At 36.6% G+C, this 13,676-nt stretch overlaps 1 protein-coding gene across 1 annotated transcript in view; it reads left to right on the top strand.

Moving 5' to 3' along the window:
- DDAH1 (dimethylarginine dimethylaminohydrolase 1) overlaps nucleotides 1–13,676 on the top strand; it is a gene marked incomplete at its 5' end in the record, with an annotated part of 59,971 nt that overhangs the window by 34,931 nt on the left and 11,364 nt on the right. The window contains 3 exons of the mRNA XM_083357693.1: nucleotides 7,851–7,950; nucleotides 8,544–8,617; nucleotides 8,996–9,115. Of these exons, the coding sequence (XP_083213819.1) occupies nucleotides 7,851–7,950; nucleotides 8,544–8,617; nucleotides 8,996–9,115 (294 nt within the window). The remainder of the gene's footprint in view (nucleotides 1–7,850; nucleotides 7,951–8,543; nucleotides 8,618–8,995; nucleotides 9,116–13,676) is intronic.

Genomic DNA, 13,676 nt, shown 5'->3' with positions numbered 1-13,676 from the left:
ATACACAGATTTTGAAACCTATCTGTCAAAGAAAGAAAGCTAGAGTTAGAGTAAAGAAAATAGAGGACTTGATCTATTGAATGGGGCCTTATATTATCAAACAAGAATTTGAATATGGTTAAAAGAAACAGATCACCCTTAGATACTAAAAGATTACCATACTCAGAAAGATATGATTTATACTTAGGATGGTACACTTTTGTATGAGATGGGAAACATAAACATAACAGGATGGCTCTTAATAAGGGAAGTTTTTACTCACCTTAATGTAATTAATTTGGAGAAAATCGTAACCTATAAAGATATTTTGAAAACTGAAGGGAAAACAAAATTGAAATAAGAGTTGGGAAAACAGGGTATTGACAAAATAAGGTGACCTTAACTGCAAATCTAATTGAGATATGAGCTGGATAGAAAAGATGTTATAAATTGGAACTTTTTTTAGGAGATATAATATTAGAAAAATATGATGAACCATATACTTCTGTATGTGGTATGTATTAATAGCAGTAGGAATTGCATCTTGTTTAGCGTTTGAAAATTGAAGAAACATTATTTGAAGAAGAGACGATTAAGAAAGTACCAGAATGTCTAGAAACTCATAGAGCAATGTTGAAGAATAAAAAAAAAGACATAAAATAATTTTATTATGTATTGTTACGTAAAAAATGTACCCAGGTGTACCAAGCACCTATGATTTGTAAAAAATAGAATATTTATTTATTTATTTATTTAAATTTATATACCGCCCTATTCCCGTAGGACTCAGGGCGGTTTACAGGGAAAATTAAAAGTTAAATGCATCACATACAATTAAAATCGATAAAAAATTATATAAAAAATAAAGATATAGTTCAGTGGTTCTGAGATCACATCTGCCAGTTCCTTCAGAACCTTGGGGTGTAATCCATGTGGTCCTGGTGATTTGAACTCGTCTAGGCTGGACAGGTGCTCACTTACCATTCATCTATTTCCCCTTCTAAAAATCCATTGGATTCATTATATGCTCTCTATATTAAAAATAAATAAATAAATATCCGTTTAGAATACCTTCCTGAATCAGTCTTATGCATGTTCGAGTCTCAACTAGCTGATTTTTAAATAGAAATGTAAGGCAAATGTGGATAAGATCAGAAATGTGTTTCTTTTAATCAGACCAGTGTCATTCGTCATGATGCTACAAAAATATTTTGGTACTCTGGTATTTCAGGCCCATTTAGAGAGTCAACCACATGATACTATATTTACTATATTATATTTATACTGTAAATGTATGCTGATTCTGGAAAAGCAAGCCTAACACGTAACCGTATCTTCCATTTATATGTATTCTGAAGTCATTGGGAACTGTAGTCCAATATATGCATCTGGAGGATAATTTATTAGGGAAGGCTGTCTTAGTATATTTACCACAGTATGTTCCTACATCCAGTTCAAATATATATAGCTGCCAACTTGGTAGTTTTTGTTACCAAAAATTCTGTTCAATTGTCATTGAAGTGGAAGAGTTATTTAATATTAGGAGATTTTCCTTTTTGGTCTTTGAAGACTATTAATTATCGCTTGATCAGTCACCGTGAATTATTTTCATGACCTCAGGCAGTACTCCAATGTTAAGAGTAAATTGCTGCTTAAGCTACACAGGGAACTCATTCAGTATTGGATAGTGTTATGCATTCCTATAAATCATAACTTGGATATGAAATAGAGCACTTTTAAATCTTTAAGATTCCAATATTCTTTGTTCTATAATTTTAACCCCATACTCTGGCAAAACATTGATTTTTTATTTATTTATTTTTTATTTTTTTGCTAATCTCAGAAAATGTTTTTCTCTAAATAAATGGCCATGCTAGATGCTTACTGTTTGGTTTTACACATAAGAATTCTTATTTATTATTTATTTTATAAAATTTCTTTTCTAAATAAGAATGATAACTAAACTCAATATGAAGAGTTTCTAGGAGCAGGAAATAGCAGGCAGTTAAAATAGAATCGCTAGTGTTCTCTGAAATGGAGTAAGTATTCTGAATATTTTGTGTCAAGCTCTGAACAAACAAACAAACAACAGAACTGGAGAACATCTCATTGTTAGGAAAAAGGAATGTTCTTATATGGCTTGATTGTTATCAACATTCTCAGCAGTTCTATTAGCAATTTAATAGAATATTGGTTATTCATGGACAATAATAGCTCTAGTTGAAATGTCCATTATGCTATCTCTTTCCCATGCACTTTGGAATGAGTAGAATGTGATAGCTGAGCTTTCAGCAAGCTTCATGAATTTTAAATACTTTTCATTGCCTTCAAAAGGGGGAGGCACATGGCATGTGGTCAATGGTACAGTTGGAATTAGCAGTCACTCTAGTATCATGGGATATTAGGTGTCTGAAAGATAATGAATGCTTGGCTTATGCAGGTGCATTCTTGGCCTGCCGTGCATGTCCAGGCAGAATAGATTAAGCCTCTTTAGTTCGACGTCTTGCAAAATAGCCAATTGTTACTTTGTGCAAAGAAAAGTATTCAAAATACTGCTTTCTCAGCATACATGACTCTGGCTTAATTTTGGGGGGGGAGTTATTTCCATCATCTTTATTCAATCAATTTTTTAATTGATGTTTTTGCAGCATGGTAATTAACTCTAATTAAGTGTTTCTATACTTCCATAATTTATCTTCATAACTTACACAGATACTCTCTGGAGTTCTAACTTACTTGTTCTTTTATGTCATTACAGTTTTGAATGCGAATTTTCAAGTAAACACTACCATTTTTTCCCCTTCTTAATAATTATGCATTCCTCTTTGATGCTGCTTCATCCCTTCAAACAGAGAGGGAGACATTCCTTTTTCACTTTTTGGTACTGCGAGGCCTTGAAATGATTCACATCAGTAAGAATGATAATATAGGTAGTCTAGATCAACCTTTTAATGACGGTTCCAAGTGCTGAAAAAAGTGACCTGATTGGTTCTCGCATTTACAGCAGTCACAGGATCATGGTTTGGGCTGTTAGCAACTGTCATGCATTTATGACAGTCACAGCATCTTGCAGTCATGTGATTGCCATTTGAGAGCTTCCCATCTAGTTTATGACTGAATGATTCACTTAACGACCGCATATCACTAAGCAGGATGGTCGTGTGATATTTTGCTTAATGGCCATTTTGCTTAATGATGGAGTTCCTGGTCCCAATTAGGGTAGTTAAGTAAGGACTAATTGTTCTGCAACGCTGAAGCCTGCTATACTAGGACATTCCTAAAACCAGTAGGTGATGAAAAAAATGTATTAGTATGTAGAAATGTAGCTCTGGGAAGACTGATTGGGCATGTATGTTATGCCTTCTGACTGAGCCAGGTGGCACAGTTTCATTTGTAAATATTGGCTTCTTGGAAAATGCACAGTCTGTAATAGGCCCATGCAGCACTTTAGGTTTGATTCCAGAAAGGGCACACTCTGAAACATTTTTTTTGTATCTAGAGTGCTGCACGGTGTATTGTGTGATAATTTAAACGAGACAGCACATCTGGGTAATATTCAGATCCATGTTTGTGCATGAATATATGTGCATAAATACATAAACATAATTTTTAGTTATAAATGAGAAGATTCAGAACACCAAAAAGTTTAAATGCATAACCTATAGATCTGTTCTGATATCAGTTTGAATTAGAGGAAGGAGGACGTTTGGGGATAGTGATAAAATTTTTAGAATTTAATGATGAAAAAAATAAAAAAAAGTCTTTTAAAGCTTTTATATCTGTTTGCCTTACCAGTTTTCTATTATTGTTATTGTTATTATTAGTCGCACAGTCAGCCAGATCTTCAGACTGGATCTGGCATGTTTGGTCTACCTATCAAGTCCTTTCCAAGGACCTGGGGTAGGCAAATGTATCCTCTCATCAAGTAAACTGCTCCAAATAAAGCTGCCCTTTATTCCAAGCAAACCTGCCTTTTATTGTTATGGTTATTGTTGTTGTTTGTTGCTAATAGGCTAGCTTGCACTGTCACTTCTTTGAGAATGGTTTGGGGACTGAGGATGATATTCACTCACTTTTCCCAATTCTGACTAAGTGCAGCAGTAAGTATCAGACAAAGCAGTTATGCGCTGGAAAATTTATTGGCCTTTAAATGGCATTTTGGATTTTTATATGAGTTTAGGTTACAATAGAGTTGTTGCACTGGCCCTTTCAAAGAATTCATGCAAAGTAAAGTAGAGCATCTCGATTGTAGATCCATGTTTGCATAAACATATTTATAATCATTACTAGTCACAAGCCTGTTTTGTAAATTGTTTGCAATGAAGTATTAATTTTCCTCTCCTTCTTCTGCTTATCAACCTGTCATATTTCCTCTCAGTTGAAAACCATTTGTTTAGTTGCCAGAGCTGTGATAACTGAGCACCGGGAAATAATTTCTAAATCATGTCTTGTATTTAAAATATGTTGGCACAAATATAGAGGAGACAGGTATTTTACATGCAGCAGTTGAAAAAAACAAAACCTGATGAACAGCATCTGTGCATTGAGTAATGATCACCATTTTAAGGTCCAGGGGTTGAGGAAACCAGATTCTTACAAATGCCATCAAATAGATTTAATATTCTTTCCCTTCAAACAAAGTTCAGTTGGCCTAAACCCAGAGTCTCTCAACCAGACTTATTACGGATTAGATACATTCCATCTCACAACAGGAATGTGCTTATTAGGAAGGAGGAAAAATGGGGAACAAAGCAATGACGGCTTAACCATTCAAGTTCTTAATATACCAGTGGGAAATTCTTATTATAAAGTATTTGTATTTTATCTTAAGTTGAAACTATATGCAGATGTATATAAAGGCTACGTACAGATGCACCGTTTAGAGAATGATAGACACAGTTTCTCTACTCTTATAAATGTGCATTTTTATTTCTAAAGTAAAAAGGTAAAGGTAAAGATTCCCCCGCACATGCGTGCTAGTCGTTTCCGACTCTAGGGGCCGGTGCTCATCTCCGTTTCAAAGCCGAAGAGCCAGCACTTGTCCGAGGACGTCTCCGTGGTCATGTGGCCGGCATGACTAGACGCCAAAGGCTCACGGAACGCTGTTACCTTCCCACCGTAGTGGTCCCTATTTTCCTACTTGCATTTTTACGTGCTTTCGAACTGCTAGGTTGTCAGAAGCTGGGACAAGTAACAGGCGCTCACTCTGCTACGCGGCACTCGGGATTCGACCCGCCAAACTGCCGCCCTTCTGATCAACAAGCTCAGCGTCCTAACCCACTGAGCCACCGAGTTCCCTGATCTCTACAGGATATTTCAACTACAACACATCTAAAAGTTTAAGTTCCCTAATCTCTACAGGATATTTATTATTTATTAATTAAATTACATTAAATTAAATTATTTAATTAAACTATTTTATATTTTATAGGCCTGGCATATCATCACTTTGTGTGATTTCTAAATAGATTTCTAAATACATTGTTTTGGGGATGGATGGGTGCACTTAGGCTTGTGGATTTCAGTCTTGAAGGAGCTGCACTTAGACATATCATGGACTTAGGTTCAGTATTAAGATGTCTGCTCGGTGCTTAATATCAGTCTTCCTCACTTATTCCTTGTGTTCTTATCCTTCTGGATGGGACAATATGTGTTTATGTGGTCTAGAGTTAATGAAAAAAATAAGGATTGAATTAATCCCATAGTAATGCCCCTTCCTGGGTTGGGTGGCTCTTCATAGATTCATGCCCTGGTCACTGAAGACTCAACTATTGCAAAGCACTCTATAATGGGTTGCCCATGAAAACCACTCAGAATTTTCATCTAGTCCAGAATGCATTGGTGCAGCTAGTGATGGGCATGCCTCAGTATGCCCATGTGACACCACAGTTTTACAAGCTACACCAGCTGCCTGTATTTTTCTGGAGAAATTTAAGGCAATGGTCATCATCTATAATGCCCTACATGACATGGGGTCAGGTTATTTGATGGACCATCCATCTCCCGTATTTTCTACCCATCTAGCTGGCAGATCTGGCATACTCCAAATCCCCTTCGTTTGTTGCAGTACCTGCCTTCTGGAATGAGATCCCATCTGAATGCTGTGTGATTGACACTGTGTTGGCATTCTGTAAGGCCTCAAGACCTGGTTGTGATGTGACCAAACCCCATCTTATTTTGCTTTGTGTTGCAGTTTTGTGGTTTATTATATGGCGAACTGCCCAGAGTCATTTTGGAATTAAGCAAACACCTAAACTGAAGCAAACAAGCATTCCTGGAAATGATTACCGTATTTTGATCAGAGATCAGTGTTGGTGGGGAAAAGTTTAATCCTTTTTACCAATGTTGCATCCCACTATTGTTGCCTACTTTTAGGAAAGAGATTACTAGATCTGATGATATCAAATCAAACCAAAGCCTTTATTAACGCCTTTAGATCAAAGAACAGCACAATAAAAATACATAAACCTATAATTAATAAAAGTAAAAGGTAGATAAAAATACATCAAGTAAATTAAGTAGCACGTCTGTATGATACTACATCTAGTTTAGCCCAGCAAAAGATAAAAGACAAAAGCTTGAAATGTGTATAGAACATCTAAGATATTGTTGATAGACCTCAGACTGATAATTTGATCATTGTCTTTAATATAAATTTAATCCTTTTTACCCCATTTACTTAGCTAATATAGTATCATACTTACAAACAGCATTAATTTATAATATTAAAAATGGCTCCATATTTGAATTTTGATAGCATTAGGAAATTCCTTTTTTAAAAAAAGAATGCCATTTATCTTTTTATTTCTTTTGTCTGCTTTTTTCAGTATTAAGAGAACAAAGTAGCATGCTCTCAGCCTTGCAGAGTTCTCTTGGTATTGCTTTCCATTAAAAGACATTGCAGTCTATGTACCAGCATAAGTGTTGATATTTCCAAAAATGTCTCTCTAATTTTGCTTTCATCCATCTTATATTAGTCTGGTGACTATTTCTAAGATTGTGAGTTTAGTATGCTGAATGCAATCCAGTGTGGATACAATCCAATCAAAAACACAGAATTTGGAAACCATGTACTGTATGTTACCTTTCAGTTTATACAAACTGTGAGTGTGGTAGAAATCTATAGTGCATAATTATAGCTGCAATAACATCCATGATCACTGAAGAATATGGCACAGTTGAAAACCATTTATTCTTTGTCAAGTAACAAATATTGTTTTACTGTTGTAACACCGAAGCATCTAAGATTGACCATATTAAATATCTAATTGTAGTTCAAGAAATAATTAGCTAGACTTGATACAAAAATTATAGCAAAGCAGTTCTGTATTTATTGTTATAAGTGTGCAGCTTGGAATACTTAGTTACTTATTACATGCACTGCTTTTTTTTATATCTCCATACATTAACATAGTTGACATTTTTTTAACAGCAAGTTCAAAGATGACTTGGCCTAGAAATATTCTAGTTCAAAACTGGGGCAAATATATAACTGAATCAAAATACCTGCAGTACTTTAATGTGGCCATCAAAGAAATTGTACTGGATATGTTTTGCATTTTCTCCAGAGATTTAAATTACCAAGCTGTATATAACAGAAATGCAGGGAAATTATTTCATCAAAATATGCTATGATCATTATTCTTCAAGATAGCATTCCAAGTCAGACAAAGTCATTGTAAGTTTTACAGTGAATTGTGATTTTTTTTTAAAAAATGTTTTTTGTACTCATTTTGAAGTTTAATAAAGCTAACTTATTAAAAGAAGTGTGGTTCAGTTAGACTAGAAGCCCAGAAGTCCAGAAATGTGCAGATATTTTAAGTTGGCATCACTAAAATAGATTCTAAATTTTGTTTCATTTTTTCAAACAGGTTGAAGCAATGAAGACAGCACTTAACAGTCTTAGTCTGAATATTGTAGAGATGACAGATGATCAGGCAACCTTAGATGGAGGAGATGTTTTATTTACAGGTATAGTAAGGTTAAAAATCTTTTTAATGTTTGAATTCCGCAGACAGGTTGATTATAGCATTTTGATTTATCACAGTATGTAAAAATTCTCCAAACACAACATTAAATTAGAAAATTTGCTTTCCTATCATTGACTTTCGATACAGCAAATCTTTTTCTAAGATAAAATTCGCCCTTGTATAATAACAAGTGAAGGAGAACAAATATAATAAGTATTATTGGCATTATGTCATGTGATACGTGTTATGTGTTATGAAAGATTAAAAAAAGATTTCTTCTGACATTGACCTTCTTAGTTGTAACATGTATTGTAAATTACAGGTAGTTTTCTTTGTACAATATTGGTAACATTTAGCTCTTAATGGTCTTATATAGTTTATTACAAGCAGGGGAAAAACAAAATAATAAAATGTAAAATGTTTAAAAAGTGTAAAGTTTATAGCCTGAACAGGAAAGTGTAAGTAAAATCATAGCCTGATTAGGAAAGTGATAAAAGGATAACGAAAAAATGTTTGCAATAGCCCCATTATAACACACTTTTGGTACTTTTTGGATGCTGCTTTAAAGAAAAATGTATCTTTTCTGCTTTTAAGGTCGGGAATTTTTTGTGGGTCTTTCAAAGCGGACCAATCATCGTGGTGCAGAAATTCTGGCAGACACCTTTAAGGTTAGCAGATTTACAGATGTTCTTTCTGGGGATAAAAATACCGGTGCAAGGTATGGGAATTTGTACAGTTCCTCACTTGAGTCTGCCTCCTGACTGGGATGGTTTCTCTCTAACACCAGACCATCATGTAATTTATTTTAATCAACTGGGGTGTATTAAACATATTAACACACATGGCCATAAGCCATTTTGATCACATGATCATGGGGGTGATGTGATGGTCATGCAAGGATCAGTCTTAGGTCATTATTTTCAACGCTGTTGTGATTTTGCATGGCCATTGAATGGTTGTAAATCAAGGACTACCTATGTAATTGGCTTAATTTATAATGCAATTAATCTAAACAATTCTTTTGCAAATACCTCATTTATATACAGGATTATGCTGTTTCTACAGTCCCTGTTGCTGACTCCTTGCATTTGAAAAGTTTTTGCAGCATGGCTGGACCAAACCTCATTGCTATTGGTTCAAGTGAAGTTGCACAGAAAGCCCTCAAGGTAAACATTATGAACATTGCCTGTGTATTGTTTCTAAACAGCATTTTCTGTTAAAAAAGCAACAGTACGTATAGGTTGCAAGTATATAAAAAAATCTGGTCTCCATAAATTTGAAACGAAGGGCCAAATTCAGCCTGATGTGGTTCAATGCATGCTATATTAATATGCAGGTTTCTAAAGTTATAAATAAAATCACAAAATGGGGGGGGCAGAGAGTTGTTCATTATTAGAATAGCAGCAAGCATGGAAAATTAATCTCCCTGGTTGCAGTTATGAGAAGAAGAAAAATTCTGACATTACAGTATTGCTCTAGGAGTAAAATCAATGGACTGCTGATTTACTTATTTACTTAGAAAATGTATTAGCTGCCCAACTTGAACACATTGCAAATTGGGTGAGTTCAGTTAAATCCAAAGCATTAATAGCTGAATCAGAAAATTGCTTTCACATCACTCTGTTCATATCCTTCCATTCATCCCAGGCCCGAAGCCCAAGAAAAAAGTCAGTTTTTTACACCTTTCTGAAGGCTCCACCATAGAAAAGCCATACCTACTAGGTCTCACCAGAGGGCATTGTTTCAGAGGTGCAAGCCACCCTATTAGGCTCAGTCATGCAACAAAAAAAGCAGGAGAAGGGAATGACATGGTTGCCTTCTCATTGCAACAAAATATTGTATATCCTATTTGTGGATATACTGGAGCAGAAATTAAGTATCGGAAGTGATAAGTGAAATATTACATTTTGTACTGCAGAATCTGTGTTCATCTGCCTGTTCCCCACATTCTGATGGTGTGAGGGATTAATGTACTCAGAACTAGGATGAGTGTACTCAGAACTCTGCACCTATAAGAGTGCAGAGAAGCGAAACAAGATTGTAAAGGTCACAAAGGCTGAATCCTGTCATGAACAGTGAAAGGAACTTGATATGTTTAGCTCAAGAAAAGAAGTCCAATAGGAGACAACATGACAGTCTTCTGACACATGTTACAGGGAGCGGATTTATTTTTGCTAAAATTAAGCGTAAGACAAAAACCAGTGAGTAGAATCTTTATAGTAAGAGATCTAAACCTGAACTAAGAAGGAATTTCATGAGTGTGAGAGCTGTTAAGCTGCCTGAAGTTGTGGATGCTCCATCACTGGAGATGTTCAAGAAGAGACTGGGTAGCCCTTGGTTCAGAATTATATGAGGATTACATACTTAGCACAGGATGGACTAGAACAGGGGTGTCAAACTCAATTTCATTGAGGGCCGCATCAGCATTGCGGTTGCCCTCAGGGGGCCAGGTGGGTATGGCCAGGGTGGGTGTGGCCTACTGGGTGGGCGTGGCTAGAGTGCGTATGGCCTACTGGGTGGGCGTAGCCAGCTCTACATCGTTCGCATCAAGGGTGCCTATGGGGGCCTGGGCAGGAGTGGGACACATCTGAGGGTCTCTGGAAGAAGGAGGGTCTCTGGGCCAGGGCCAAGGCAGTGGGGGCCGTTCCCTCACTGTTTCCAGGATGGCTTCGCGGGCCACATGAAACCACTTCGCGGGCCAGATCCGGCCCCCGGGCCTTGTGTTTGACATGTCTGGACTAGAAGACCTCCAAGGTCCCTTCCCACCCCTATTATTTTGTCACAATGAAAGCATTGTGTTATTGGCAATAACTGTTTTCAAGAAGTTGGTCTGCTATCTGTTCTGGGTGGCATTGCACTCTGAAGGAACAGTTGTACAGGTTGGGTTACTCCTTGATTCTGCATTATGACTAGAATTTCTAATGATCTCAGTGCCATTAGGTTGTCAACATCAGTATTTCCTGGAAAAATCTCTAAATTAGATTACCGTAATGCGTATTTTGCAAGATGTCTTAAAAATGGCTTTAGAAGTGTATCAAGTATAGGAAATTAGCTAGCCTAATATAGTTTTGGAGTCCTGTTTTATCAGTTCTGAAAGAATTTCATTGGCTGCCAGTTCAGCAAAAAGGCCATTTCAAAGTATGATGCTCATTTCTAGAGCTCTAAGTGGCTTGGAATTGAAATATTTGAAATAATGCACCCTCTAAAATCAGCCTGCATTTATCTGTATGGGGGATGAAAGTCTTCCCCATGTAACAGATGAAACAGAAGTAATATTTTTGTCCACAAAATAGTAGAGGACTGTTCCCTGAAGCAACATCCCAATTTAAAATACCTTTCTAAAGAAATCAGGCTTGGCATCAGCATTTTATTGTTTGTTAAGGGTATACAGTTAAATACATTGCCCTGTGGTGTGGTGATGATAGTGATGATCCATAAAATGTGGAAACAAATTGTGTGGCAAGGAACAATGTCATAAGGTCGGAATAATACCCTCTTTGACTGAAAAGAATTTAGATCCAAGAATGCAAAGATGCATTCAGATTTCACAAGAATAAGAACTAAATATAGATGGCTCCATCTAGTGACTGACCAGGGTAGAGTATCCCATAGCAGGTTTTGAAAGGGTTTTTCTCCTAAGTTGAACAAAAGCTCTTACACAGGAAGGGCTGAATAGAGATCTTCTGTCTATTGACTTTTTCACAGATGCACACAAACATTTGCTTTGCCCTTTCCTTCAGCTTATACCAATGTAATATTCCATAATTTCATATGTTTATTCCTTGATGTGGTACAGATAGGTTCTTGACTTATGACTAAAACTGAGTCCCAAATTTCTGTTGCTAAGCGAGACGGTTGTTAAGTGAATCACTTCAGTTGTTAAGTTAGCAAAACAGTTGTTAAGTGAATCTGGCTTCCCCATTGACTTTGCTTGTCAGAAGGACACAAAAGGTGATCACATGATCCCAGGACACTGCAACTGTCGCAAATATGAGTCAGTTACCAATGGTCTGAATTTTGATCAAGTGATCAAGGAGATGCTGCAATGGTCATGTGAAAAATAGTCACGAGTCACTAAACCAGGGGTAGGCAACCTTGGCTCTTTTGTGACTCGTGGACTTCAACTCCCAGAATTCCTGAGCCAGCCAACCATTCTGGGAGTTGAAGTCCATGAGTCATAAAAGAGCCAAGGTTGCCTACCCCTGCTGACTAAACAAAATGTTGTAAGTTGAGGACTACCTGTATTCTAGAACAGTATTACTGTGTAGCACAGAACTTTAAAATATGACTTATACCTGCAGTCCCAAAGTTGAAATGTTCAGAATTTAACTTGGACTGCAGGAGACAGGTTGGCCCTTAGTTGGCAGTTTTGGAAGCTGTGGCTCCACCCACAGACAGAGAGTGCTAGGTTGGAGAAGCATGTAGAAGAATTCTTAAAAATGTCTTAGCATCATTTAATACTCAGCCTTCATGGTTGCCCAGTTGTGAACTGAGACAATTGCGCATACCATTTTTAGTTAAGCAAGAAAGAGCACAGAGAGCAAAAGGATGAACATCTAGTCCAGAGGTGTCAAACTGCCAGCCCACGGGCCGGATGCATCATGAAGAAGCCGCGCCCACCCCATTGCCAGCAGTGGCAAAACTGTCCTGATACGTTGCACATCACGTGACATCGCGAATTTGACATGACTGATGTAGTCGATGTCAATATACAGACTGTATAAGGAGATATTTTAATCCCAGATCAATGATTGTGCCCTGACTGCATCTGTTGTATTGATATAGTGGAAAAAAAATGAAATAACTTGCATTCTTTTGTTTGAGTAGGTCAGGAGTAAACAACCTTTTTTTTTTTACTCCAGAACACCTAGCATTATGGTGGGACTAATTCTCTTCATACTGCTCTTTTTTGCATACCAACAGTGAACCATCCTCACTATCTCTAACGTATCAAAACATAGATTTCATGCTACTCAGTACGTCTCTCATCAGCCTTATGCTTTGCGTAACCTGGTCACACTATCCTGTCTTTTGTTCCTAGAGTCATTTTTAGCAGTTTGTAGAGTACCGCTGAAGCAATAGTTGAAAAGATGCTAATGAACAAATCCCTTTTGCTGCAACCCACCTGTCATTTCAAACACTTAGGGTTGTGTGTATGGTAATCTACATTTCCAGTAAGACTTAAGTTCTACTATATATTTATATGCGAGCAAATAAAAATAATATTTTATTCCTCTTTGCTAGAATACTTTCTAGCAGACATCTTCCAGTTCATCAACTGCTATTGTGAGAACTGAAATAGTGATACATTTTACACCTGAAACGCTTGGCTGTTATGGATCATTAGGTTTTCTACTACTGAACTATTCTTCTATATTATATTACTTTACTTACTTTCCATATTTTTGCCACCTCATCAAACATCTCTAGTCAGTGTGCAACAAAATAAATAGTTAAAAATAAAACTATTATAACAGAGAATATATTACATAGAGCATATTATTCCACAGGAGTTTTTCTTACCTCCTGCATAGACCTTTGTGCAGGATTCAGCTAACATTGTCTTCCATTTATCATCAGTCCTGTGTCTGGGTATTTGGTAGGAGAGATGAAGAAATAGAGACTTGTTTTAATGAGCAGAAACTAAGCCAGTATAAGAAGTGTCTTGAACAGAACTGAACTGAGCTGTGGTGGCGCATGGTTAGAATGCAGTATTGCAGTCTAACT

This window comes from Vipera ursinii (genome assembly GCF_947247035.1).
Source record: "Vipera ursinii genome assembly, chromosome: 3".
Taxonomy (NCBI): domain Eukaryota; kingdom Metazoa; phylum Chordata; class Lepidosauria; order Squamata; family Viperidae; genus Vipera; species Vipera ursinii.
The sequence above is the reverse complement of the archived record's forward strand: the minus strand, read 5'-3'. Positions and strand labels throughout refer to the sequence as shown.